This window comes from Impatiens glandulifera, chromosome 9 (assembly GCF_907164915.1).
Source record: "Impatiens glandulifera chromosome 9, dImpGla2.1, whole genome shotgun sequence".
Taxonomy (NCBI): Eukaryota; Viridiplantae; Streptophyta; class Magnoliopsida; order Ericales; family Balsaminaceae; genus Impatiens; species Impatiens glandulifera.
The window spans coordinates 28076455-28100321 of NC_061870.1; the positions used below are offsets into that span (position 1 = coordinate 28076455).

A 23867-nucleotide genomic window follows, 5' to 3' on the forward strand; every position below is an offset into this window, starting at 1 on the left:
TTCGATTAAACTTAAAAAAAAAAAATTAAAGAAAAATCAACCCTTCACTAAAAACAACACTTTAGAGACAGTAAGAAATTATTAAATACTATAACTTACATATTGATCTATATTTCCAATATCTAAAAAAAAAAATTGATCTTACCACACTTTGACTCTTGAGCATTTTAATATCTCAACACACAAATACACAAAATTTCAAATAATTGAACTTTATTTTTATTTTATTTACTATCTCGCTCATTTACATTTTACTAGAAATTCAAATCAACATAGCTTGAATTCAGAATCTTGCTTCAAATGAAAAAAAGTGAAATTTCCAACTTTTTGAGACCACTCTCCCCGGAATTGCATTTGCATGTCCTCACGTCGAAAACCAAAGCTTCCAATAAAATTATGGCTGCTTGATGGAACTCTTCCTGTATATGCTCATGAACTTGGCTACAAATTCTGCAAACAAGGTTGGACAATGTCAGAACTCGGACATATCAAAATTCAAACATTATGCTAATCTGAAGACAATTTCCTCGGACCTTCTAGTTTCAGCAATGCACTTGTTCCAACAGGAAGTCTCTTATCCTATTTATGGACCATGAGTTAGTTTATGAGAGAAATCTAGAAAGAAAGAAGAGCAGAATCTCAGAGCTTACATAATAAGCATGCCAATAATAAAGGTCTCTTTTCATACTAGTATCCACTCGCTTGAGAAACTGCTCGACGAGCTTCTGCATATAGCAAAATCAGTAGGAGGATTAGGTGGCTCGTGGCTGTTTCATTAAAAGACGTTGGATTCTAAACAAACCCTAACTTTTGTTAATTAATCAAAGAAAAATCACCTGTAATATTAGCCTGGGATGCAGAAAATCTACAAGAAGCTTCTGAAACATCCCTCTTATGAAAAATAACCTGATGCAAACACAGAATCTTAGGTTGTATTCCATAACACAAATTATCATCGGTAGTCATTTGGTTTATTCAACATTTATTTTTAGACACCTAACTGATTCGGCACTTCAAATACAATATTAACATTCAACACTTAATTTTCCTATTTTCTCCAAAGGGTGGGTACTTTCTAGTTACCGTTTTACCTGTTCTGTGATGGATCTTCTAATATTTGTGAGGCAATTTCCTCTAGGACCTCCTCCCATCCCATTGGAATTGGTTGCTCCTCGACAAAAGGATAACTGTGATTTATTGTACAAAGTGGGACTGAGTACTATAAATGCACAAACATATGCAAACTAATAAATCATTTTTTAAGGTAAAATAACTCACTTGTGGGCTTTGCATGCTTCAAGGGCCATAATAGCTTTTCTTAAATTCTGCTTGGATTTGGTAGCGATTTTTGCAGCAAAGCTCGTAGATAGTTCAAAGTTTTCCTTCTTAGCTATTTGAGCAAGAACCTCCATGATCTGTTCGTATTGGCCAAATATATAAGCAATAGACTTTAGTCATGTGTTTTGGCTCGAGATACTTCAGAAACTGTCATTATTATAATGTAATTCATGTCTTCCTCTCATCAAAATCAAACTTTAATAATCACTGCAATATTATTTTATTTTAAAAGAGTCATGAAGAAAAATACACGAAAAATAAACAAAATACAAATATTAGATTCCTATTGCATCGAAATAGTCTCATCCTGTGCAAATTCCTTAACAACTTGCAGAAACATTGGCCAAAGGTCAGTTATTTATGTACCTCATGTGTCGTGGGCGCATCAACCTTAATAACTTTGCATCGATTTTTCACAGGACTGAGAATACTCGTGTCATCTTCACAGCAGAGTATGAGTTTACACGATTCTGTGTAACAATCCATGATCCACTTTATCAAGTGCTGGATGTTCTCGCTTGCTTTGTCAACGTCATAAAGAACCAGCACTGTGACATAACACCACAGCTTACATTTCACAAATATGATTTTAAATGGAACTTCGTTTGAATTACCAAAACTACAGTTGAGTTTAAAAGGAACCTTTAAAATCTGCTTTCGAATTTGAATTAAAACTACAATTGAGTTTAAAAGGAACCTTTAAAATCTGCTTTCGAATTAACAGCGCTGATTTCAGGGGTGACTGAACTATTAATGCTTATTTGCTTGATTAATGCCATTAGTGCATAACTCGCGTTAGGTTCCAAGTGCACGTTAAGCTCAACATGATGAGCACTGGAGGTTATGGGAACCGCAACTTCAATTGTTCTTATTTCCTTGTACAAAAATACATATTTTTACAAATATAATAACAATAAAACAAGACATTTGTAATTTGTACCTGGATATGGAAGTGCCTTAATTCATGAGAAATCTGCAAAGTGATGTTGATCATGAAACTGTTTCTCGAGAAAAGAAGTTAGATGGTTTTACATAATGATCGATGAACATACATTCGAAGCAGGATCTCCATAGATTTCGCGAAGCAGTGCCATTGTTAGTGCTTTTTTTCCAGATCCTGTTGGTCCTTTTAGCATAATGTGAGGAAATATTTGGTGCAATGCCTAGAAGAACACCATAACTGTCAATAGAAATAAATAAATAAAGTCGCAAGCAATTCAATAAGTTAACATACTAGTTGCTTTAGACATTCTGCTTCATTTTTGTGGCAGGTGAATCCATTGAGTGAAGCAGGCTGATGCTTATCAGCCCATAACATTCTTAGGGTTTCGACTACGGATGCCTTCTGTATAAATGAAGACTCGTCGATTTCTGTCTTTCTTTCTGGAGATTTTGAGGTCCTGCAAGAAGATCCCTTCTTGATGCAAGAGAACCAAGTTTCTGTTTGGTGTTTGCTCATGTTGGCTGCAAATCTTCTCGAGCTTCCACTCGAAACCCCACTGGTGTCGCTCCGTTTACTACTACTTTTACTTACTTTACCATTACTCTGCCTGGGGTGATTGAAACCACCATTATTCACTTTGGTCTGTTGATAAACAGCACGATTTTTTCCATTCAACAATCTGGTATTGCTTTTTGGAAGGACAATCTTCTGCATCGTTGTTTGCAAGGCTGAGTAGTCGCGCGAGAAAAAGATATCGTTTGGATAAATTGAGCCACTGCTTTCATACACAGGAGTTTGATTGGCTGGAAATCTAGAAATCTTTGCATTAGCAACCATTTCATTGATTTCACCCACTGAAGGATTCCTTCCACCATTTTGATCTGGACGATGATTTCTCATCTTTTGGTCTTGCTCTCTCAAACGTGGTCTTGGAGCCGACATTGATCTTTGGACAATATTTGAAGTTCCACTCAGATGAGAATGAACTCCTCCTTCCTCAGCCCCAAACTTGGTATCCTCTCTCATAAGTTTGAAAGGGGATGGGCGTCTACGAACCTCAGATTTCATAAAGGGACTCGAATTTTGTCTAGATATAGAAATAGGCTTAGGAGACAGAGCACTCACATTTTTGTGAAGATCAAAACCAGTTGTGTCTGGATTATCATCTCTGTTTGGCTTGTAAGGAGACCTGCTATGTCTCCTCCGGGCTGAGCTTGTTCTAGCTGGCCTAGCAAGAGGAGGAGGAGGAGAAACTTCCTGTTCAAATTTGGCGGGGAGTCTCCGGCTGAGTTTCAAAGGGCTGATTCTACCTGTCTGATCAGAACCCATATCAGCAGCCGCCCCTTCAAAACCCAGTTCCCCATTTCTTCTAGTTCGATCCAGCCATGGAGTTTCATGCCATTCAGTCTCTGTATCAGATGGTTCATAACCACTTCGCCAATGAGGTTGAGTTGCTTTGGTACCACGAGCTGAATCCCCCATTGAAGGCTTCTCTGAAGCTCTCTCTAATTTCAGAAATCAAAATACAGTAGTAAAGTTGAGGATTTATTCAGAACACCTGGAAAACGCTAATGTAAGGTTCCGATTTTCCATCATAAGAAGCCTCGCTCGTAAGACCTGTATGATGAAAACTAAAACATAAGGATCTACGATGAGTAGAATGGAGACATGATGAAACGATGTACACAAAGCGGACCCATCGATGAAGACGATGCTGCATGGCTTGCGCCGAAAAGCATCAACCTCTTAGCTCTTTTCCGTATATCAGTTCATATCGAAACAACAACAACAATATTCAATGTCGGAATCCATATATAAATTTTTTTATTCAAAACCCACCAGGTTTCTCTAGTTGTAAAAGCTCTTTCCTATCCATAAGTAGAATAAATTAAAAAGAAGGGAGAATGGAGAAGAAGATCACTATGATTAATGAAGGGTCATGATAACCATTCCAAAATTAATCTCATATCACAAAAAAAACAATTATTCAAAGCTCCTTTCATTTATATATTATGAACATAATCAACCATTTTTGCATCCTTACACAATAAATCCCAGAAGATTTCAAGAATCTGAGAAGACAATGAAATTTAGAAATATGCTTCCCTAAATATATAATTTATATAAAGACTAGAAAATAGTTGAAAGGATGATATTAATATCATCATGTATGGTTCTTCTATATAGTTTATGAAGAGGCAGAGGCAAACGATGATGATGATAGCCAGTCGATCAAAGCCTTGTTGACAAGCTCTGGCACTTCATCGTGTGGACAGTGCCCTGCCTGCAGGTTGACAAGAGTAGTGTTTGGGTAGAATTCTTTGATCCTATTGGCCTTTGAAGGACCAACCCAAGGGTCTAAATCTCCCCAAATCAATAAAAGCGGGCAAGTCAGTTTGCTCAGGATACTGTCAAGTGTGTACTTGCTTTGGTTTGTCATGAACCTTGACATCAGTCTGCATAATAATATTGTTTCAATCACCAGCCTAGAACAAGTTCAATCACCAACATCACTACATTTTCTAGACCTTCTCACCTATAGTAAACTTCTCCAGCATTTGAGTCCTCTGCAGGCATGGTGATTGATTTGATCAGATAATCATCCACATTCGAGGTGTTCTTATACACCTGAAACAAATAATCCCATATTATTTATTATCAAATATCTCTAGATATATTGCAATGACAGGCAAAAAAATTGGGAAAAAACTTACACTCTTCAAGACAGATTCAACACGAGTTGCTTGTTTGGACTGCCAGAATACAAATCCAAGTATTACACGCTGAAAGATTTCCTTCAGTGGCTTTAAAAGGTATTTCTGGAGGATGGTTTCTTCTGACACTTTGGCTTCAATATTTGCATTGGCAAATTGTCCGGCAGAGTTTAATAAGACTACTCCGGAAACTTGCTCAGGCAATCCAGCCGCTGTCATCAAAACCGTGAATCCTCCCAGGCTGAAAGCACAAAGAGTGAAACATTGACACAAATTATCTTGGAAAAGGAATTACTTGTAGAAAATCGCTAAAATTAAAACTACAAGTGATTTTTCTGAATCATGATCTAAATTATAGTGTGATATTTTGCTTCATCTGATATCAGGATTATTTTTTGGATCAAGATCCAGATTATCCTCTAATTATTTGCTTCATTTGGTATAAATATTATTTGTACAATATTATGATATTTTTTTACAAACATAACAAATGTGGATTTTGTGGATCCAATTGAACAAAAATAATAGATACTAAAACAGTTCACTGTATCATCTATTATCATGACAGCATTACTGGCAAATCAAGAAACTATCAGAATCTTAAGTCTGTGGGGACCAGGTATTCAAATATAGGTCTTCCCACTTCCCTGTTTTTATGTGTGTTTTTTTCATAAAGCATCTAGCAACTTCTCCTTTCAAATTTCAATGTCCTCAATTTTATAAAAAGTGGAATAACATGACCTGTCACAACTACGCATTGTTTTTTCACATCTCCATATGAATTCTCAAGTATGTTTTAGGGTTGGAAACAAGATAAAAATCTGAAGAGCGGGTTAAACGAGCAATGCGTTTTAGAAGAAAAAATCAAGACCGAGTATATCATGATGCCTCGGCCCTTACCAATAGCATCTAAATAGCAGTTAGTCCACTCATTCTCAAACTTAACACCATAATAGAAATAAACAAATAGGTTGACTATGGTTTGAAAGAAATTATATTTTTTTCAAAAAAGATTAAAAAAAATATCTTCATTGTAGATTCCTAGCCTGAAGATAATGTAGACTAATTCAAAGTCACCTTTAATTTTTTGTGTGTATGAGAGAGGAGGGATAGAAGTTCAGGACATGTTTTACCTGTTTCCAACTAAAACAGCTGGTTCTTTCACAATCTCTTTTAAGAAATCCACAACTTGGTCCCTCCAGATTACAGCGTCGTAGTCAATTAATGCTTTCTCACTCCAGCCAAAACCTAGTAAATCTATTGCATAAACTTTGTATTTTGCAGATAATTCTGGAATGTTGTACCTGTAAAAGGGCAAGCAGAAATACCTAATTAGCAAAACATAGTTCTTGACGTGTCAAAGAAATTATTTGATTTCCTTGGACCAAAACACAAGTTCAATCCCCTGCAAAATTATACCTAACACTTGGATACCTTGGTTTTTGTTCAGTAAATTGTTGAGCTAGTCTACCTAGCAGGCAAGAATGAATAAGAAAATCTCCAAGTGGTTATTGAATAATCAAGTGGTTGTTTCAGAAAAACATTGTTTGATATAAGTTATTAAAAATAGTGTTACTTGAGGTTATTTGGGTAAAAAGACATTAGGGGTATAAATATATAATGAAAAAATATGTATATTTTTTAAAAATAGAATGTATTTTGGTTAATGATTTGAAATTTTGAATGATGCAATTGATGAATAGATTGTTGATTGGATAATGAGTTATTTGAAATTAATCTCAAATAACCCACATCAAACAAGGTCTTAGTCATTTCAGTGTAAATATCCCTGTTACAAATATGTGGTAACCTAAAGAATATATATTACCTTGAATAATTGTACTCACTTAGAATAATAACAAAAACTCAAAGGATTTCCAAAGCAAGGATAGAAGAGTAATTTCTTCCTAAATGCAGCAAGGGAGTGCAATATGACTAACCTCCAATGAAATGCAGAAGCACCAAAACCATGAACAAGAACGATTGGTATTCCTTCTCCCTGCACTACATAATGAATCTTGTGGTCCCTCCACTTCCAATAATTATATCCATCTGACTTGAATGGTAATCTCTCCAGACCTATCACATTTTCTTTCAACTTACATTATACAGGCCAGCAAGATAAACAGTTCAGTCTACAGAACTTTGCCAAATAGCAAAGAAGTCCTTACCAATTAGATGAGAAACAGTTAAAAAAGTATGAATTCAACTTATATTTAACCAACCCATAGTTCTTTATAGATAAGAAGCAGAGTGCAAACCCTCAATATGAATATACCTAACAGTATAGAAACTTCACCATACTATAATGCAATTAACTACTATCAAATCCCTACAATAGAAGTGAAGATAAAAGGCAAAAACATTAAAATGTCCATAGATCCATCCTTAAATGCATGCTAAAATCAGTCTCGTCTACATAATGGAAACAAATTACCATAACCATCTTCAAAATCAAAATCATCACAGTCTACTCACTCTGAGAATATTTAATGAAAATATGTTAAAAAAAGAGGTTGTAAGAATTTAATGCTTGATCTTGTGAAAATACATATGCATGTGTGAGGACAGTTTCAATCTTAATGGGCCATAGCCAAGTCTTTTTCATTGACAACTATGATAGCATCTGCATAATGCAACTTCAAGTCTAGCTTTCCTGCTCAGGCGAAATAAGTTAGTTGGCACAATCAATTCCATAGATTTCAAATCAGTATTCTTAATATAGTTAGATGAAGTAAATTAAGACCCATGTTCAATTCAATTTTAAGCAGCAGCATTACTGCCCAGTCGACAAAGAAGGAAATGGGTAAGTGAGAAACCTTGAGCAGGCTCGGCCGGGGGAGAAGAGGTCGTGATTGAAGCTCCGGCCGCCGCTACTATGCCTTTCAAAGAAAAACTCCTCCTGGTCAATTGACATTTGCTTCCTTGGACTTGAGAGACAGGGAGAGATGATATTTAAAACTTAAACAACCAAAAGATGATTAATGGGTTAGGAATAAAATGAAGAAAAGTGGAGGGTGTTTACTGGGATGACGATGGTTGGAAGGAGCAACGAACAGGCGTCCAGTAGGAGTAAGAAGTTGTGTAGTTGACTGGTGAGATATAGCAGGAATTGAAGGCGGCATTGTAATGCGGGAAGATGAAACCTTTTCTTCCAATTTGTATAAACCCTATAATTGAATTGAGAAGAAGAAGATGATCTTTTGAAGGGCTTTAGGAATGCGATTATGTGGTTCACCTGATTTTGGCATTGGTGGTGTACCTGAAGCCAAGTTCTCTTTTCTCTTCCCGGGAAAATTCATTTCTTTTGCCCGACAAAAGACAAAAAAACTTCCTAGTCAAATTAAAAAAAAAAAAAATTAATTAGAGAAAAATTGAATTCAGTTATACGAAGCCGTTTAAATCACAAAGTTAGTACAAACAAATGGTAAAATTATTCAAAATTCAGCTTTCAATTTAAAAATAACAATCTAAAAAAATCAAATTACTTCTTTTTGATATCGAGTTTATCATATACAAATTAATATTTCTCTAGGGTTGTTCAATCTCACCGTTCTCTTATAATCAATTTTAAAACTTAATATTTTTAAGTATCCGCACTTCTGAGCAATATTTTACTTTCAGTAAATTTTTCAGGTAATCTTTTCTTCTATTTAACAAAAACTAAACAAGAAATGTATTATTTTATTTTTTATTATTTTAATGAAAAATGTTAATCCTTCACAATTATAATACACTTCTAGTATTAAATGAAAATTAATATGTGATATTTTACTTCTTAAAAACTTACTTGCCACTCAACTAATTAATTAAGGAATATGTTATTATAAAGTAAGAATAAAAAGAAAGAACATAGAATGTATTATGAATCATTGTTGCTCTATTAATGTATCAACTTCTACCTATTTTTTTCAAAGAAGTTTAATGCTCAAGCCACGTGGCCTTTTGCACACAAACAAGCTTTGTAATGATTTATTTTTTAATTCTTAATTTTAAAAAATATAAAAAAATTGGAAAAAAAATCCTAATAATGATGATGTTGACCCAGAATATGGGTTAGTTGTCAATGTGTGAGACAAGTTTCTTTTTAGTAGATCCATCATATTATTTATGATATTATATATATATATATTTAAAATAGGATATAAACAAGAGTTATTTAAATTTTACACAAAATACAGTAAAAAATGAATATGGCCCAAATGTAATCACACCAAAACTAAAATTAAGGATAATCAATCAATAAATAAATATATATATATATATATATATATAATTTGAAGAAAAAAATATGTGTCAAGTAAATGAGACAATCTAACAAACTTCGTTTAATAAAAAGACTCAAGTTAAATTTCGAGATTCATACAGTAAAATTGCACAAAATTTGAGATTCAAATAGTAATTGAGCCATATGGAGTGGACACGTAGGTTATAGATTTGTGTTGGCCGCAAGATTGAGGATAGAAACAAGGGGTCGGGTCCATAAAATACAAAACATGCTATTTAATGAAAGCTTATATTCAACGAATTATTAATACACTCTGCTAAGTTGGTTGTCGAAGTCAAACATCAGCCATAGACAGACTCTTTGCTTTCACTTCGACGGGGGCCAACACATAATCCATATAATAGAGCTGGCATCAATCCAAACCATTAATTAAATATATTCATCTACTACATTTCTATCATTGCATGCATTTTATTGCAAAATTTCATCAAAAATAGAAACTTTGTTATAAATATAGTTCCATATGTTATGTATTCATCAGGGTATCTCTTCTTTCTTGAATGTTCCCATTAGCATTTACATTAAGTAACCCCAAATGGAAACTTCCATCAGATTTTTCTGTTTATGTGATTCCACTGTCTTTCCCAACAAGCAGTTTCATTTCATGGTTCCACCCTTGGCGGCAGATTCAGATAATAATAATAATGGACCGTTAGTGATCGTTGTGTTGCTGGGATGGCTGGGGGCGAAGCCGAGACACTTGAGGCGATACGCTGAACTTTACAGTTCGAGAGGAATAAACACTGTTAGCTTTGTGGTTTCGGTGAAAGAAGTTCTTTCGCTCGATAAGGGGAAGAGATTGGAGAGGCGAGTCGCGTCGTTGTCGCGTGAAATCGAGTCGTGGTTGAGCTATTCGGATGGGCGCCAACGTTTCTTGATCTTCCACACTTTCAGCAACACTGGTTGGCTTACGTATGTTTCTGTCTATATACATATATATATTCATTTCTTTTGATTTAATTAGTTTTTCCTTAGATTAACCAAGTTTGTCATACTGATTACTGACACAGATATGGTTCAATTCTTGAGAACCTGCAAGGAAAGAAGAATATTCTGGAGAAAATTATAGGATGTGTTGTTGATTCAGGAGGGGACCCTGATTTAAATCCAAAGGTTTGATCTTTCTTTAATTTTGATTAAATTTGAAAAATATATATATGATCTGGGTATAACATAACGTAATTAAGCAGGTGTGGGCAGCTGGATTTGCTTCAGCTCTATTGAAAAAACGTAGTTCGAATTCAGTGCACCCATCATGTAATATCGTCGATGAAGTAGAAAAAAACGATCATTCCCCTTTCATGGAATCCATGCTTTTGAAAGTTCTAGATAAGCTCTTCACCGTTCTTCTTAACCAGCCTGACATAAATCGGTGAGTAAATAACTAAATTCTTTTCAAATTTCCGGCAATAGTTAACTCGATCTCTAATATTCGTGCAGGAGGCTGAAGAAGAAGATTATCGATACACTAGAAACCAAACAGCCTTGTTGCCCTCAGCTTTACCTGTATAGCAGTGCTGACAAGGTGATTCCATATAAATCTGTGGAATCATTCATTGAAGATCAAGAACAGAGGGGTAAAAAGGTCTTTTCCTTTAACTTCGGAACATCGCCTCACGTCGATCACTACAGGACCTTCCCGGAAACTTACTCATCGCAACTACATACTTTCTTGGACCAGAGTCTAGCCCAAATGAAAAGAAATGACAAAATTCCAACGGCTGGCTTAGACGACTTAGACACAGACAGTAAAAAGTAAAAACTGTAATTTACTTGACCGGGCATGTAAAATTTAAGTGTTGTATCAACAAGTGAAACTACCCAAATAGTTTATGAATTCTGTTCCAGTAAAAGATTTTATGGGTTTTTTGAGAAAGATATAAATTATTAAGATCTATATATATTTTTTTTAAATAATAATAATAATAATAAACAGTTTAGACAAAGATATGCGGCAAGGATTTAACGGCTACTTCAGTTCAAGACAATTGGAAAAAGGGATTTAACGGCTACTTATATCCCTCTTGGCGGGTCATTGTTGGCTTAGAATAACTGTTACTTTTTCTCATTAGGGAGAGAGAGAAGGGTGGGGGAAGAACAGATCAAGAAAAAGAAATCGCGAATCGGCGATTTGACATCGAAAGGTGTTGTTCAAACTAAACCCACTTCAATTTTCTGTTATATAGACCCATTGATTCTTGGATATGAATTTCAATCTTATGTTTCCAAGTAATTTTTGCAGAAAAGATGAATGATTTAATGACAAAGTCGTTTCTAAGTTATGTGGAACTCAAGAAACAGGCCAAGATTGACGTAGAAGAAGAAGGGGGACAACTCAGTCCCTCAGAAGAAGAAAACCTGTCTCTATTCTTTGTAGAAATCGAAGCAACAAAATCCGAAATGGAACAGATTTCGAATCTTCTCTCCGATCTTCAAAGACTGGATCAAGAGACCAAGTCCATCCATAGTGCCAAGATTCTACGTGGGATAAGAGACCAGATAGACTCGGGCGTGGTTTCTATTCTTCGGAAGGCGGGTCTAATAAAGGCGAAACTGCATTCAATTGACCGGTCGAATTTAGCCAATCGGAAGATATCACTCGCGTTCGTGGAAGGAGGGGCGGTTGATCGAACCAGGGTGCATATAACAAACGGTTTAAGGGTGAAGCTTAGGGAGATGATGAATGATTTTCAGACGGTTAGGGAGAGAATTATATCTGATCACAGAGAAGCTTTGAAAAAGACTTACTATAACGCAAATGGTGAGTTTCCAAACGAGGAAGTGCTTGAAAAGATGATGGTCTCAGGAAACGGCGAACAAGTTGAGATTTGTAAAGACAATTCGGAACTTTACTTGGAGAACAAAGAGCGCCATGAAGCTGTAATTGTCATTAAAAGGAGTTTGGACAAGCTCCATCAGATATTTCTCGACATGGCAGTGCTCGTGGAGGAACAAGGAGAACAAATGGACAATATCGAGATAAATGTGAATAATGCAGGAAGTTTCGTCAGTGGAGGGACTAACAGTCTGTTCTACGCCAAACAGATGAAGAAGAAGGGCAGGAAATGCTGTTTTGCTGTTTGGGCTGTGGTGTTGATAATATTACTAGTATGCTTTGTTGGAATGTTGTCTTCTTGATAATATTTTTTTTCTCAAGACTTTTATAATATACTTTCTATATAGTACTGTACTGTACACAATTATAACGATCTTCATTTCATTGATATGGTATAAATAAAATGTATTGTTCTTCATTTATGATGAAATGCTCTTTGGATCCAACTTAAAAGGAAAATAATTAAAAGACTGAAGAGAAGAATATAGGTAGCTAACCATGAAGAACAGATAGTTCAGACAATGCTCAGGCATTGTGTGGCAGTCCAAGACTCCTCGGGCTCTAGCTTTACTTCTTCAAGCTGAAATTATTTGAAAAAATATCAATAAAGGGTCATGTTGTAGATTTAGAGAATGATGCAGCCACCATACCTTAGCATTTTCAACGCACACAAAATCTTTGTAGCAGGATGCCATTGTAAGATGTGGGTTCCAAAGAACAGCATCTGTCCAACTGTGCAAGAATCAAGATACATAACTTCATAAGTGCACATTTCAATTTTCACCACATTGCTTCAAAAAGGAATTATGATTGACTCACTTTTTACTTGTGATGGATACCGTATCTCCCAAACCATTCTCAAGGAAGATCTCACTAGGCGCTCCTAGGTACACGCGATCTACAAATCCAGGAAAACTAACCGAATCCCTATGGAGAGATTAAAGCAGTTCGAGTGAGTTTTCTGAAATAAGCGGTTGCTTGTCAATTAGGATATAGGAGAAACCTTTCTTCTTTGCCCTCAATAGGGTTATTAGGATCTGGGTCTTTGTTCAGGGTCTTGCAGCCCTTCAAACCTTTAACAGATGCCCCTGTCACAGAAGCCTGCAAAAGTAACAAACTAAGATCATGCTAAAATTGAACCTTAGATTTTAAATGAATGAAGAAGGTTTAAAACTAACGCTGAAGTATGTGTGAAGGGCGGTAGTGAACACAAATGCTTTCTTGTCTGTATTTGTAATGACCAGTTCTGTTAAGAGGCTCTTGTCCTGAAGAATGACCTACAAAAGAAAGCCCAGTTAAAAACTGCAAGTAGTTGTTACAGACTTAAGTAAATAAGAGATTCAACCTTATACAAAGCTCGAAAACTGAAATCCCAAATAGCCCGACTATAAGGTCCATCTTTCAGCTCTAGTGTAATCTCTGGACTCCCCTCGACATTTTCAGAATCAACAAGTGACCAATTCACATTTCTTGCAAATCCATGCTGCAGGACAGCATTCAAACATTGAGAAATCAGAAAAGTATATATAGAATGAACTTGAAAAACAAACAAGAAACAAATCTTACCTGCTGGATTGGGCCAGGACCAAACTGAGGGAAGCAATGAGGAATACCTCCACTGACCAAAGAAGAATAAGGTCAATATAGATAATACGTCAGTGTCCACATAATGCTATACATTGCAAGTAATATGACAATGTTTGGATTTGATTCATTCTACATAAAATAAACCTAACATGGAAGGTCCTACAGTCTTTCATGGAAAAGATTCAATTGAATTCATGATAGAAAGAATAGTATAAGAGAGATAAACAAGAGACCTGATTGGTTTCTGCCCATTGAACACAGCATCTGGCCTAACAAAAAGGAAATCCTTGTTTGAAACTTTCCAAGATGTTACGCAACCTCCAAATAAGTACACCTCAGCCTCACTGCAAGAGAAAAGTGATAGGTATCATCTTCTAGATTTCAAGTAAGAACACATTTCTTCTAACAATTCTTGTCACATAGCAATTCTTGTCACTCCAAAATGTCCATAAAGAACCAATAGAGAAAGAGAGAATACCTTCCATTAGAAGAATTGAGCACGAGCTTTGGCAGTTTCCCTTCGCCTTCCGTGACTTTCACTCCCAAAGCTGGAGACTCCTTCAAAGTAGCAAATGTTATGGATGTGTGTCTGCGAGTGTTAATGGGTTAGCTTTCGAACCATTCAGACAAACAACGGGGGAGAATTCTATGTAAAAGAAGCAATTGACAACATTCTGTTTGAAAAGATAGATCGGAAATCATGATTCAAAGCTTAATACTCGGGTATAGAGTCTGAGAGAGAGAGATATAGAGTGAACCCACCTGTTGATTCTCCGGGAATTAGATGGAGAGGAGTTGACCGGAGGAACAGACCAACCCAGACAGACCTTCGCCATTAACAAGATGATGAGCTGATAGCACTGTAGTTAGTCAGTTGGTGGAGATGCTTTTACAATAGTATTAGGACTACTTTGCATGTTTCTAACTTTCTATAGGACCATATTGCAAATATAATATTGCCACTTAGCAACCAAAAAATATACAATTCAATTATGCATTTGGTGTTATTCCAATTGTTCAATTGGAATATTTGTTTGAGTTGGAACTTATTTTGGATTTAAATAATAAAATTTTATTTATATGTCTAATTAAATTATATTATCTCATCTAAATATTTCTAAAAAAAATGATAGATGATAATATTTCCTAAATACAATAATATTTATAAGACTTGACTTCTTAAAAGTTGAAGGAATAAACTGAAATGATAATAAAATGAGTGGGTAGTTATTTATATGCTGTTTACAAAATAGGATATTCTCTCTTATGTTAGGTATTCATTTCTTATTAAAATAAATCTGTTTGAGATAAATGGATTTTTATCAAAATATTTTTTTTTTAATTATTAAATTATTTAGTTTCTTAATTAAAATATTAAAGTTTTAAATTAAAATAAAAGTAAGGTGAAAAAATCAATTGGTCAAATTGAGTTTCTTATTGCAGTCTATTGGAATTTTGATTTTTTTTTATCTCATAATTTGTAATTCTTTATTTTTAAAATTATATCAAAAGAGATTTTGTCTTAAAAAGTTTCAAACACTATAAATTTAATATTTACGTGAGATTTATAAATAAATAAAAAGTTAATGTCACTAATTTATTATTGAATTTTAACGAATAGAGAGTTTTGACTGAATTTCAGTAGTCAAACTCTTAATTCGGTGAAATTCGATAGTTAAATTAATGATATTAATATTTTATATTTATTTATTTATAAATGTCAATTAGATAATAAATTTAACTCAATTCAGTGAAATTCGATAGTTAAATTAATGATATTAATATTTTATATTTATTTATTTATAAATGTCAATTAGATAATAAATTTACGGCGTTTAAACGGTTAAGAAAAAATCTCATTTTGTATAACTTTAAGTCTTTAACCCTGAGAAACTCTAATGGTAAGATTTAAAAGAAAAAGTCTAAATCTCAATTAGTTAAGGAGCCCAATTTAATAATTTGAACTTCGTTTTGAAACCATTTAGTAGAGGGAGTGCAATTAGACCCAATCTCCAGGTCCAAAGATCAACCTAAAAAAAATACTTGTAAAAAAAATTCAACAATAAATTTTATTTGCACTTTGGTCCCAAACAAACCCGTCACTATACAGCTTATGTAGAAAGCAATCATTTTATTTTGTCACCAAATAAATTAAAACAAAAAATAAACAGATTTATGAAATAAAAAACTAATTATATGATAGGGTATTAGCATGAAGGGAGATCCTTGGGCGGAGGCAAAACAGACCAGTTCGGACCGCCGTCTTCAACCAAAAAAGCCGTTTTCAGTCCCCAACCGGTATGAAGCTCCAAATGACAATGCATAAACCACACTCCCGGGTTATCCGCCCTGAACCGGATAACCGTCCACCCGCCATTTGGAACTCCCACCGTATTCCTCTCAGGCGGATCCACCACATTATACCTTCTCGGATCCTTCCTTGGGTCAAAGTTACCAATCCCACTACCCATTACAAAGAAATTGTACCCGTGAAGATGAAACGGGTGCGTTTCAGCAATGATCATATTCGTGTCCTGCAATACCAACTCAACCGTCGAATTGAACCGAATCTTAGTTAACCTAGTTGCCTCAACAGTCCGCAAATTCCCGGTCAAAGGAACACCTGTATAGTTGAAAGCCTGAGGCGGTCTGTCCGGAAAATCCGTTGTGAAAACACCGGTTTGGTTGAAATAGTGGGCCTGAAGCAACCCGACCTGTGGCATCTCAAACGTTATGTTATTCAAAGAAGCCACTAGACGGGTCCCATTAGTGCAGGTCCGACATGGGTTCAACCCAAACCCAATTGTATAAAACAACCTACGGTCAACTTTCAGGGGAACATTGGCCGGAAAGTGTTTAGAATTGAGGCTCTTGAGTTTACGATTATATGTCAGGGAAAATGAGCTGTCGTTTAGAGAAGGAAGATTAGGGAGAGATGGAATAACGTTATTATCGTAAACGGAAACGCCTTTGTATTGGAATATGGCGGTTGTTGTTTTGTTGTCAATGACAAACGGGATGTCGATTAATGGGCTGGCGGCCATGAAGTATTTGCCCGGAGCTTGGTTTGCTTTAACCAGAACGGTGGTGGTTTGGCCGGAGGAGATTAGTATAGTGGAGGTGGTAAAGGGTTTTGTGTAGACCGCATCGATCTCCACTACAGTCATGTTGTGGCCGGCGACGCCGAAGAAAAGCTCGGAGTTTAGGGCAGCGTTGATTATTCTAAGGAGATATGTCTTCCCCTGCTCCACCTCCATCGCAAATGTATCTAAAAAATAATCAACCAACATCATTCATGACACTAAATTCTTGTTCTCTATCGTTACTGTGTATATTATTACTTACGTTTATGAAAACACGGGAAGAGTGGGCCTGGTTTGCCGTTGATTGTATGTGCATCAGACGTGTTTGGAGCCAAACCTATTTTGTTCCCTTGGTTTTCAATTTCTTCAACATCCTTATTCCACCATTCCCCTGAAATTCAAATTTGGATGTTATAATTGCATTTGTAGCAATATTAATAATGAAATTAATTACCTAACATAACAACTTGGTCCTTATCAGGGCGTGGGAAAGGAAAAGGGGTTCCTTTCTTAGGCAAAATGACAATAGCACCATAAACAGTTGCTCTAAGCCAAAGAATATGAGCATGCCACCATAAGGTTCCTCTTTGACCCGTTACATTGAAATCATACACATAGCTATTCCCGGTTTGGATCGGGCATTGTGTTATGTAAGCCGGTCCATCAGCCCACCCGTTTCGAAATTGCTTTATCCCATGCCTGCATGCCCGGTTTGACTCATTTACTTATTATGTAATTGTACATGTAACATGCATGGTGATGTTTAATTTACTTTAATAATGTAATTACCAATGAATAGACATGTTATAGTTTGCATAGTTTGTAACATTGATGATAACCCTCTGTCCTTCTCTAACACGAAGTGTTGGCCCTGGAAACTTCCCATTGACAGTCACAATTGACTTTGTATGACACAGTCTGCTCACATTTTTCATTTGAATCTGATCCAGACAAATATTATTATGATTGACATATATAATTATTCAACAAATTAAAGCATTTAACTTACGTTAAATTGGTATTTCTTTACTCGACCTTCAATCGGGGCAACAGAAACCAACCCAAGAAAGGCAACGAAAACAACGACGACAAAGAAACGGGCAGGAAAGGAAACCTCATGGTTGATCATCTTCTTTGAGAGTTAAGAGACAACCTTAAATTTGTGGGGATGGAGATTAAGATACTCATGACAATATTTATATGAAATGGGGTTTAGTTAATTTGTTTGGTTTGTTTGTTAGGTGTTAATTTCGGGTATTGACTTTGAAGAAATGGTGTGAGAGTGATGTGGAGACAGCCATGCATACAATTTATATATGTTTGAGTCAGGATTCGGATTTTGTATGTTTTTTTTTCAGGTATACTTACATGTGCATATTATTATAAGCATGCTCATTCTTACACGTTACAAGTTTGCTTTTATTAGTATGGATTATTATTATATTAGCATTTTGATCGGGTTTGGTAGCTAACAATAATAACTTCCTTGCTATATCTGTTTATATGGATAATTAACAACAAAATTGATTTATCACAAAGATAATTAAATTTGGTCATGACATGGTAGATTTAGATAATCATCTAGTTAACAAATATGTCTTCCAAATTAATAGTAGAACTGGATCAGTCCCAAATGTAAATTGCAATGCAACCCGTTTTGAATGGGTTCTTCCCGGACCAAATTCTAATTGTTGCCCGGTCCAAATGAAAATGATGTGACCCGAATTATTTATAATGGGTATTATCATTCCAAAGGCGTGTGGGACAACCCATTTGTAAATGTTTTATCTAGTTCAAGTCTTCAACCCTAATGTTAGTAAATAGTCCTATAGTAAAGAAAGAGGACATAATTGTAACGGTTTCACTCTAGATTAGTAGGTGACCCGACCCGACCCGAATGTACACCATATATATATACACTTACAAAAAATCACTTACTCCTGCCTCTCTTTCTTTCACATGGGCGAGCCGGGCTTATCCCACTCTACCAATAGGTCAATTTTTTATTACCCACACTTGTCATATTATTATTATTTTCTCTTCGATTCATAATTAATACAATATATTGGTCAGACTTTTTACAATAATATAGCCATATTAATGACTTCCAATGTTATTTGAATATAAATGACATGCACATGGATTACTATATGTATTAATTATTATTGAACATTATTGTTTTTTCAAAACTATCATTAGGATCTTGTAGTACATATATAGAAGATATATATTAATTGATATATCAACATCGTGTGAGTGTTTTCCTTTTTTTATATAAAAGTAAATCAATTGATTATTAAACACATTGTTTGCATGATATCTTAATTTTGATATTTATTCCAACTTGATGGATATTTATTGTTATGACACCCCAAATATTAAGTTTATTTGGAAGTATGATTAACTTACAGTCAACTCTCACCAGAGATTACAAGCTAGTCCAAACTAAAACATTCATTGTTTATGTTAAGTAACCATTCATTAATCCAACTAAAAAAAATTATTCTGTGGTATATATAGACGAATATGAATTTTTATATATATATTATAGATTGGTGAAGTTTCTATGATTATTTTCTAATCAAATTATCTATTAAAAAATAATATAGATATCCCCCATTGACTCGGAATCCACAAGTCCAGGGACGGACCCAGGATTTCGAAATGGGGTGGGCTTGAAAAAAATTTAAGGTGAGCATAAAATAATAACGAGAAAATTTTAAAAAAAACAAGTATATAAAAGTAAAATTTTATCATTTTTTAATAATTAGATAAAAAAAAATAATGAATTATATTAATTTTTTTTAAGAAATTAAGGGTAATGTTACATTTCTACCGTAAAAAAAATATATTATTATTATTATTATTTTTTTCGGGGTGGGCTTCAGCCCACCCGAGTCCCTACATAGATTCATCTCTGCACAATTCTAGCAGTCTCAATCCACGTTTCAAAACGTACCAATGGTTCCCACTGTAAACAATAGATACTAGTAATGCTTAAAATCATACTCTAAATACTATCGAACTCTTACAATGTAAACACAAGATGAGGGGTCGTTTTCACTTTTTGAGGCACAAACAATATCAACTAACTAAGATAAGTCTCTTAGGCATTCATCTATCGTCAGCTAAATCTCATCATGATGAAAACCCTCGACTCCCATATTTTCTCTAAACAAAACACAGTCGGGACAATTTTATCGAAAAGAAAATAACAACGTTCCCACATAAAATCTATCAATATCCCTATATGACATTTTTTTTTTGGAATTAAAGTAGAACTAGTGATACCCCACAACTATATCATCACTTAAATTCAAAGTGTTTTCAGATGAAATCGAACCCTTAACATTTTGGTCTCTTAAGCCGACCCTTACCACTAAGCTACCTTGGTGATGTATCCATATATGGCATCTTAGTTTAATAATAGAATATCCTTTTGTTGGCTAAAGATAACAACTTATTACGAGAGAATTTTTCTGAAACGATAACCTCTTCTACATCTGATACGATGAGCAAAATCACAAGAGTAATAGTAATACATGTCATTGATCGTGTCATCTCTACAAATAGCAATAACCAATAGAGGCAAATACGAGAAAGAGAACCGCAAAACACACTCCACGTCATGCCTCCTCTCAAAAAAAGGATTCCATCATCCACATAAACCAATATACGATAAGATATTGAAAAGAATTGAGAGACCAAGTAATTAATTAATTAAATTAATTGATTGTGGGAACATTAAGAGTTAAAAAAAAATATAAATTTAGTTGCACTATTGTCCAACAAGAACCTTATCATTGTAGAAGATGAAAAATACATTTACTTTTAAAACACACGAATGAATTAAAGGAGATGCAGACCACCAATAATCCGGCCCATCTCTCAACGTCAACTAAATGTGAGTTTTCCAGCTCAATCCAGAACATAACTCAACATGATGATACATGGGGGACGGCCAGCCGGTCGGGGCCCTCCTCTTCATGCCTAGCTAACAACAAGCACAAAAACACAACTTTCTATCTTTTCACTTACCACACCAATTATTGATCCTATTATTATTATTATTTCTTTTTTATCACCTTATTACTTTACTTACCTTCATATACATGAGTCATGACTATAGGAGCCGAATCTATAAAAAGAAAATTATTTTCAATTTTCTATAGGAATATAACATGTCATAAATTCGTCCAGAATTTAATTATGGTTTATATAGCCCTATGTCAATGTTTATTAATAATGATGAAAATCGTTTGAGCACAACAACAAATAATGATATGAAGAGAAAATAAATAAATAAAAACGTTACTCAATAGGTTATCGAGTTCGTAAGTTCTCGAGAAAAACGATCAACTCCCGACGGACTCTACCTGTTTTCCGGAATGAATCTCAGAAAACATTATAATAATAGCACAATGAATGATACTCATCGGACAACTACGATTAGTAAAAGTTCAACGATTTCTTTACAACCAGATAGTCTAACAAAAAATAATTGGGATACTAACCCAATTATGTAGGCCTAACATATTAGTCACATCAATCCAAATTTCCCAACAAGTACCCAAATACTCGGGTATCATAATATTCGGTATCACTCAATGAATCCTAATGATACTCCAAAAAGACTTCAAATACTAGTCACTCATCGATAATGCAAAAATAAGTAAGTTGATGATTCAAACTTCTCGCGACTCATACGACTAACCATAATACAACTTTTTTCATGCACATATCATCCGTAATAATTTCAATGTGAATAACGCTCTATCCAAAAGACGAGATCTTTGATGAAATCGTCTGCTCTTAAAAATTCTCTTACCAAAAATTATGTTATAACACTGTCTCACATGAATCCAAATCAAATATAAAAAATCAAATACTACAAATTAATCAGATTTTATTCTCATAAAAAAAAATGCTTTAATTTGGATTGGTAACATAATTTTTTTTTTATAATTTGGGACCCGCAAAGAAGATAATGTTTGTTGACATCTTTATCCACGTGTAATGATCAGGAGTTGCTTTCATGTTCTTAGTTATATAGTAGCGATCACACCGGATTATGTTTTCAATCTTAAATTTAACGTGTCTTGAAATTCTCGTATACTTTTGTTACGATTAACGGGGAATATCAAGAAATCTCCTCATCCTCCTCGATCTTTTGAGATTGAGGGGATCGATAAATGAGGAGATGGAACTTCTTTTGCCTTATTATTTACATACCTGAAGTTTACTCCGGCGAGGCGGTTTAGGATACGGCGCCGGGACTGATGTTGCTCGCTTCGTCGGAAAATGTGATGTTTTCATAATCGCCGGCGAACGCTGCTCAACTCCGACGGTTAACGTTGCCGATCCGAAACTTTTAGGTGCCTTTTAGCTGATTTACACATTTTTCATCCATTCTCCGGCAAATTGTAGAGGTTTGTTTATTGTTTAATGCTGTCAATTTGAATTTTTCTGTACTGTTATTAATGATTGTTGAATTTCTACGGAAACGATTACATTTCAGAAGTTAATATTGATCTACTATACATTCACCTGCTCTAAATTAGGGTTCCTTTTACAATTTACACATTAAGCATTTGGTGCTTTCAATTGGTCTGATTTGGTTTATAATTTATAAATCTCCTTAAAGCTTACTCTTTGATTGCAGTTGGTCTATTTTGATAACTTTCAAATAAAGATGTCCTTCAAATCCATAGTAAATGAACTGGTGGAAATGTTGGAAGTGATTGGAAGTTTATCAAGGGGATGGACAAAGGGCAAGCATTGGCGAAGAAGACGGACTTTATCGCATATAGTTCCCGATATAATCCCATCTGAAACCATCAAACAAGGGAAATGGGCAAATTTGCCACCTGAACTTCTTTTCGATATAATCCGTAGAGTTGAAGAGAGTGAAGTTTCATGGCCTGCAAGGAATGCAGTTGTCTTTTGTGCTTCAGTTTGCAAGTCATGGAGGGATATCACAAAGGAGATTGTCAAGACACCTGAGCAATGTGGGAGACTCACCTTTCCTATTTCATTGAAACAGGTAAAGAACGAGGAAAGTCATTTCAATTTCTTTCTTATTTTGCGTCTAATCATTTCTGTATATAGCCTGGACCAAGCGATTCTCCAATTCAATGCTTTATTAAAAGAGATCGAGCAACTGCAGTTTATCGTCTGTATTATGGTCTTACCCCTTGTAAGTGTAACTTCATAGTTTTTCCCTGTAATGCGGTTTTCATGTTATAGTCATACAATTCATAGATGATGATAAACATTCTTTGGACTTGCAGCTGAGAATGAAAACGACAAACTATTGTTGGCTGCTAAGAAGATTAGAAGGGGAGTTAGATCAGAGTTCATAATATCTTTGGTTGCTGATGACTTTTCCAGAGCCAGCAATACATATGTTGGAAAACTTAGGTCTAATTTCCTGTGCTCCAAATTCACCATTTACGACAGCCAACCTGCAGATTCCAATGAAGTTCAACAAAATAGTAGATCGAGTGGCAGATTCCATTCTAAGCGTGTAACTCCAACTCCAAGTTTACCTGCGTGTAACTACAGAATTGCCACTTTAAATTATGAGCTGAATATCTTGAGGACAAGAGGCCCTAGGAGAATTCAATGCAACATGTTATCCATACTCCCTGAGGAGAATGGAAAACCATTGATTCTTAAGAACAAGCTTCCCAGATGGCACGAACAGTTACAGTGCTGGTGCTTAAATTTCAAGGGTCGTGTAACTGTTGCCTCTGTCAAGAATTTCCAGTTGGCTGCAGAACCGTCTGACAAAATTTCGGTATCGGATCAAGAGAGAGTGATCTTACAGTTTGGAAAGATAGGGAAGGACATTTTCACTATGGATTATCAATACCCCCTTTCGGCTTTCCAAGCGTTTGCCATCTGCTTGAGCAGCTTCGACACAAAACCCATCTGCGAATGACATCCACTTGTGTTGTTGTATAACAAATTCACCTCTTCTTCTTCTTTTCTTTTCCTGTATCTGTGTTTTCAACCATCTTTGAATCATATGGATTATATATAGAATCAGGTGATTTGATATGTAAACACTTTCCAT

The 23867-nt window shown here is 35.0% G+C and overlaps 7 protein-coding genes across 7 annotated transcripts; 3 read left to right on the forward strand and 4 right to left on the reverse strand.

Moving 5' to 3' along the window:
- Positions 1-187: 187 nt before the first annotated feature.
- On the reverse strand, positions 188-4141 carry LOC124914062. The gene is made up of 11 exons (XM_047454536.1): positions 2573-4141; positions 2391-2501; positions 2279-2311; positions 2036-2213; positions 1705-1886; positions 1279-1415; positions 1092-1187; positions 837-906; positions 651-725; positions 534-579; positions 188-450 (listed from the first exon to the last, which is right to left on the reverse strand). The coding sequence occupies exons 1-11, from the start codon at positions 3761-3763 to the stop codon at positions 395-397; spliced, it is 2175 nt and encodes a 724-aa protein (XP_047310492.1). The 5' UTR covers positions 3764-4141; the 3' UTR covers positions 188-394.
- Positions 4142-4264: 123 nt separating this feature from the next.
- On the reverse strand, positions 4265-8184 carry LOC124914064 (pheophytinase, chloroplastic). Its single transcript, XM_047454537.1, has 7 exons — positions 8021-8184; positions 7815-7925; positions 6936-7074; positions 6129-6299; positions 4996-5236; positions 4818-4909; positions 4265-4737 (listed from the first exon to the last, which is right to left on the reverse strand). Exons 1-7 carry the CDS (start codon positions 8118-8120, stop codon positions 4470-4472), a joined length of 1122 nt encoding a protein of 373 aa, XP_047310493.1. The 5' UTR covers positions 8121-8184; the 3' UTR covers positions 4265-4469.
- Positions 8185-9818: 1634 nt separating this feature from the next.
- On the forward strand, positions 9819-11128 carry LOC124916137 (transmembrane protein 53-like). Its single transcript, XM_047456870.1, has 4 exons — positions 9819-10195; positions 10294-10396; positions 10474-10655; positions 10724-11128. The coding sequence occupies exons 1-4, from the start codon at positions 9819-9821 to the stop codon at positions 11040-11042; spliced, it is 981 nt and encodes a 326-aa protein (XP_047312826.1). The 3' UTR covers positions 11043-11128.
- Positions 11129-11364: 236 nt separating this feature from the next.
- Positions 11365-12537, forward strand: LOC124915829 (syntaxin-112). Its single transcript, XM_047456578.1, has 2 exons — positions 11365-11427; positions 11526-12537. Exon 2 carries the CDS (start codon positions 11531-11533, stop codon positions 12419-12421), a length of 891 nt encoding a protein of 296 aa, XP_047312534.1. The 5' UTR covers positions 11365-11427; positions 11526-11530; the 3' UTR covers positions 12422-12537.
- Positions 12477-14629, reverse strand: LOC124915828 (putative glucose-6-phosphate 1-epimerase). The gene is made up of 10 exons (XM_047456577.1): positions 14469-14629; positions 14185-14295; positions 13940-14050; positions 13686-13737; positions 13465-13602; positions 13298-13396; positions 13123-13220; positions 12939-13046; positions 12770-12851; positions 12477-12699 (listed from the first exon to the last, which is right to left on the reverse strand). The coding sequence occupies exons 1-10, from the start codon at positions 14540-14542 to the stop codon at positions 12634-12636; spliced, it is 939 nt and encodes a 312-aa protein (XP_047312533.1). The 5' UTR covers positions 14543-14629; the 3' UTR covers positions 12477-12633.
- Positions 14630-15913: 1284 nt separating this feature from the next.
- On the reverse strand, positions 15914-17918 carry LOC124915667 (laccase-11-like). The gene is made up of 5 exons (XM_047456428.1): positions 17799-17918; positions 17579-17730; positions 17244-17488; positions 17052-17180; positions 15914-16974 (listed from the first exon to the last, which is right to left on the reverse strand). Exons 1-5 carry the CDS (start codon positions 17916-17918, stop codon positions 15914-15916), a joined length of 1707 nt encoding a protein of 568 aa, XP_047312384.1.
- Positions 17919-21863: 3945 nt separating this feature from the next.
- On the forward strand, positions 21864-23854 carry LOC124913911 (tubby-like F-box protein 2). Its single transcript, XM_047454345.1, has 4 exons — positions 21864-22218; positions 22452-22832; positions 22898-22985; positions 23080-23854. The coding sequence occupies exons 2-4, from the start codon at positions 22482-22484 to the stop codon at positions 23730-23732; spliced, it is 1092 nt and encodes a 363-aa protein (XP_047310301.1). The 5' UTR covers positions 21864-22218; positions 22452-22481; the 3' UTR covers positions 23733-23854.
- Positions 23855-23867: the final 13 nt, after the last annotated feature.

What these genes read in the sequence shown, in the direction of transcription:
- LOC124915667 (XM_047456428.1), bottom strand. Translation starts at nt 17,918, where the DNA reads ATGATCAACCATGAGGTTTCCTTTCCTGCCCGTTTCTTTGTCGTCGTT. An exon ending in GGACCAAGTTGTTATGTTAG is followed by an intron (nt 17,181 to 17,243) that starts GTAATTAATTTC and finishes TTTGAATTTCAG; the next exon opens with GGGAATGGTGGAATAAGGAT. An exon ending in CTTCCCGTGTTTTCATAAAC is followed by an intron (nt 16,975 to 17,051) that starts GTAAGTAATAAT and finishes ATTATTTTTTAG; the next exon opens with ATACATTTGCGATGGAGGTG.
- LOC124914064 (XM_047454537.1), bottom strand. Translation starts at nt 8,120, where the DNA reads ATGCCGCCTTCAATTCCTGCTATATCTCACCAGTCAACTACACAACTT. An exon ending in GCTTCTGCATTTCATTGGAG is followed by an intron (nt 6,300 to 6,935) that starts GTTAGTCATATT and finishes GCCCTTTTACAG; the next exon opens with GTACAACATTCCAGAATTAT. An exon ending in GCTGGAGAAGTTTACTATAG is followed by an intron (nt 4,738 to 4,817) that starts GTGAGAAGGTCT and finishes ATTATTATGCAG; the next exon opens with ACTGATGTCAAGGTTCATGA.
- LOC124915829 (XM_047456578.1), top strand. Translation starts at nt 11,531, where the DNA reads ATGAATGATTTAATGACAAAGTCGTTTCTAAGTTATGTGGAACTCAAG.
- LOC124915828 (XM_047456577.1), bottom strand. Translation starts at nt 14,542, where the DNA reads ATGGCGAAGGTCTGTCTGGGTTGGTCTGTTCCTCCGGTCAACTCCTCT. An exon ending in GTTTTCGAGCTTTGTATAAG is followed by an intron (nt 13,397 to 13,464) that starts GTTGAATCTCTT and finishes TTTCTTTTGTAG; the next exon opens with GTCATTCTTCAGGACAAGAG. An exon ending in CCCTTCACACATACTTCAGC is followed by an intron (nt 13,221 to 13,297) that starts GTTAGTTTTAAA and finishes TTACTTTTGCAG; the next exon opens with GCTTCTGTGACAGGGGCATC.
- LOC124916137 (XM_047456870.1), top strand. Translation starts at nt 9,819, where the DNA reads ATGGAAACTTCCATCAGATTTTTCTGTTTATGTGATTCCACTGTCTTT. An exon ending in ACCCTGATTTAAATCCAAAG is followed by an intron (nt 10,397 to 10,473) that starts GTTTGATCTTTC and finishes GTAATTAAGCAG; the next exon opens with GTGTGGGCAGCTGGATTTGC. An exon ending in AACCAGCCTGACATAAATCG is followed by an intron (nt 10,656 to 10,723) that starts GTGAGTAAATAA and finishes ATATTCGTGCAG; the next exon opens with GAGGCTGAAGAAGAAGATTA.
- LOC124914062 (XM_047454536.1), bottom strand. Translation starts at nt 3,763, where the DNA reads ATGGGGGATTCAGCTCGTGGTACCAAAGCAACTCAACCTCATTGGCGA. An exon ending in GAAGCATGCAAAGCCCACAA is followed by an intron (nt 1,188 to 1,278) that starts GTGAGTTATTTT and finishes AATAAATCACAG; the next exon opens with TTATCCTTTTGTCGAGGAGC. An exon ending in GAAGATCCATCACAGAACAG is followed by an intron (nt 907 to 1,091) that starts GTAAAACGGTAA and finishes TGTTTGCATCAG; the next exon opens with GTTATTTTTCATAAGAGGGA.
- LOC124913911 (XM_047454345.1), top strand. Translation starts at nt 22,482, where the DNA reads ATGTCCTTCAAATCCATAGTAAATGAACTGGTGGAAATGTTGGAAGTG. An exon ending in TTCCTATTTCATTGAAACAG is followed by an intron (nt 22,833 to 22,897) that starts GTAAAGAACGAG and finishes TTCTGTATATAG; the next exon opens with CCTGGACCAAGCGATTCTCC. An exon ending in GTATTATGGTCTTACCCCTT is followed by an intron (nt 22,986 to 23,079) that starts GTAAGTGTAACT and finishes TTGGACTTGCAG; the next exon opens with CTGAGAATGAAAACGACAAA.